This window comes from Trachymyrmex septentrionalis, unplaced genomic scaffold (genome assembly GCF_001594115.1).
Source record: "Trachymyrmex septentrionalis isolate Tsep2-gDNA-1 unplaced genomic scaffold, Tsep1.0 scaffold79, whole genome shotgun sequence".
In the NCBI taxonomy this organism is placed as follows: domain Eukaryota; kingdom Metazoa; phylum Arthropoda; class Insecta; order Hymenoptera; family Formicidae; genus Trachymyrmex; species Trachymyrmex septentrionalis.
Window position 1 is genome coordinate 1,729,291 of NW_017305977.1, and position 2,395 is coordinate 1,731,685.

The 2,395-nt window shown below is 30.2% G+C and overlaps 1 protein-coding gene across 2 annotated transcripts in view; it reads left to right on the forward strand.

The window, feature by feature from the left end:
• The window catches only part of LOC108754371 (G-protein coupled receptor Mth2-like), a 28,806-nt gene that overhangs the window by 20,752 nt on the left and 5,659 nt on the right, over nucleotides 1-2,395 (forward strand). For both annotated transcript variants that reach the window (XM_018496624.1, XM_018496625.1), the window contains exon 5: nucleotides 1,452-1,617. In XM_018496624.1, the coding sequence (XP_018352126.1) occupies nucleotides 1,452-1,617 (166 nt within the window). The remainder of the gene's footprint in view (nucleotides 1-1,451; nucleotides 1,618-2,395) is intronic.

Here is a 2,395-nt window from a genome sequence, read left to right on the forward strand (position 1 = left end):
CGTTATCGTGATATGATAAGTGATTTTTTGATGCCAATTGTTCATGATAATGGTATGGAGCACTTCTGGTTTCAACAAGATGGCGCTCCACCACACACAGCTCGAGCCACTATCAATTTTTTGAAACAATTGTTCCCTGGACGTTTGATGTCAAAAAATGGTGATTTTGAATGGCCACCGCGTTCACCAGATTTAACGGCTCCAGACTTCTTTCTGTGGGGCTATTTGAAATCAAAGGTTTATGTCAACAAGCCAAGGACCCTAGACGAACTTAAGACCAACATCCGACAGGAAATAGCCGCCATATCGGCCGAAACATTGTTCAAAACGATGGAAAACGCTGCAAAACGGGCACTACTCGCCATGCAGGCTCAAGGCGATCATTTAAGAGATATCATATTCAACAAATAATGTACACAAATCTCCTTGAACCACATTAAATGGCTTTTACAATAAAAAGCAAAAAATGTGTTTTTTTTCCCATGATTAACAAAAAAACATCTTTCCGTCGAATATGGCCAACCCTGATGTAATATCTATCTGCCTTTTTGTAAGCACTGATCAGGATAAATTTGGCCAATAAACTCAAACTGAAACACAATAATATAGGCTCTTCAATCCATAAAAATAGGAACAATGAAAGTTGCAATGAAAGTTGCATGTTATCCAATTTGGAAATAAGTTCTAAATCATTGAGGCATAACTGATAGTGATTTTATAACGATGCGAATAATGACTTTATTTATAATTTACACATGTTTTTTTGTTAATTTACATATGAGTTTTTATTTCTTATTAGAATTCCGGTAGGTTAATTTATTTGCGTTTATTTTTTCGTAAGAAGTCTTTTTATTCTTTTTTATCAACTATAACTTTTCCAAGAGATATGAAACACATTTGACTGTTCAATCGTACGTGAATAATGTCGAGTTCTCAAGACTCACCTGAACTGTGAATATAATGAATATGCGAGCATTTACGATAATTAATTTGTACTGCGATTTTTTCGATAAGTTAATGTCTGAAGAGGGCTCAATCCGGTAGCCGAAACTTGTAATGAATATTTCTATTTAAACTGAGTTTTTATTATTTTTTATTTATTTTTTACTATATAATTTACTTTTGTCTATCTGTAATTTATTCTTTTAATTGTGTGACTTTTTTAAAGAAATATATTGACTCTTACTTTGCCCTTTATTTATTGTTATTTATTTTATTCATTTTAGTTTAATGTATCAATTTTTCCTTAAGTCTTGCGTTATTATAATGATTACTTTTTGATTTCTACGAAGGAGAATATACAAGAAAACATAGATATTAAACGATTTCCGAGTGATCGCGAAACCCTCAAAAATTGGTATCTTGCTTTTAACAATTTTTAATTTAAATAATGGACATATCATCCACATATATTAGTGCAGTGTAGTACAAAGAATTCGTTTTTGTTTCAGAAAATGCAGCAAAAACATATTATTTTTACGTACCCGTGGGTATTACTATCATTAGTAATGTTTTTTTTTTCATCTGCACAACACTAACGATTCTGTACCAGAAAATACATACAGCTAGTGAGATGAAAGATTCGGAGAGTAAGCGCCACGAGGAAAATAAACAAAGGTACATACAATTAAGGGCCCAACTGCGATTAATTTGGATCGACGATTAGATTGGAATTAACCAATCATATTTGTCATTTGACTTGACGATGGATGCGATTAATCAATAGACTAACCGTTGATTAAAGTTAATCGGAGTTAGTCGAAGTGGTCCTAAAAGAATTAATGTTATTCAATGCACTCGCATTTATAAAAAACTGCATAACTGTATAGTTAACTGATACTAAAGGAAAAATTTATTATTATTTTTATACATACTTAATAACAACAATAAACAGTTGAAAACAATTTTAAAAATCAATAAACTGAAAACAAATAAACTAAATTTTAATCACAGAAAATTTCAAAAATTCTCTTAATATTCTCTTAAAAATATTGTACGATATTTGACGTAATAAACTAAAAAGATCAGTAGCCATATTAGAATTTAAAACCAAATTTTATTTTATTAAAAGTGAATTAAAACCACAAGACAATTATCTGCATGATATGCAGATCACCAATATTCTTTTTATAGGTAATATAATTATTTCATAAATTATTAGAATAATGATCATTATGTATGTAAGCATACATTAACGCTTCTGAATTTTCTGACTCTACATATACCTATCTGCATTACATACGTATACATATAATTTATTTTAATGAAAGAAACAGATATGTATATCCATTTACAAATAGCCTCACATATATTAATTATATTTGCCTTATAGTTTCTATTTATAATAATAAAATTGCGTGCGTGCGTGCGTGCGTGCGTTCTCAAAGTCTGGTAT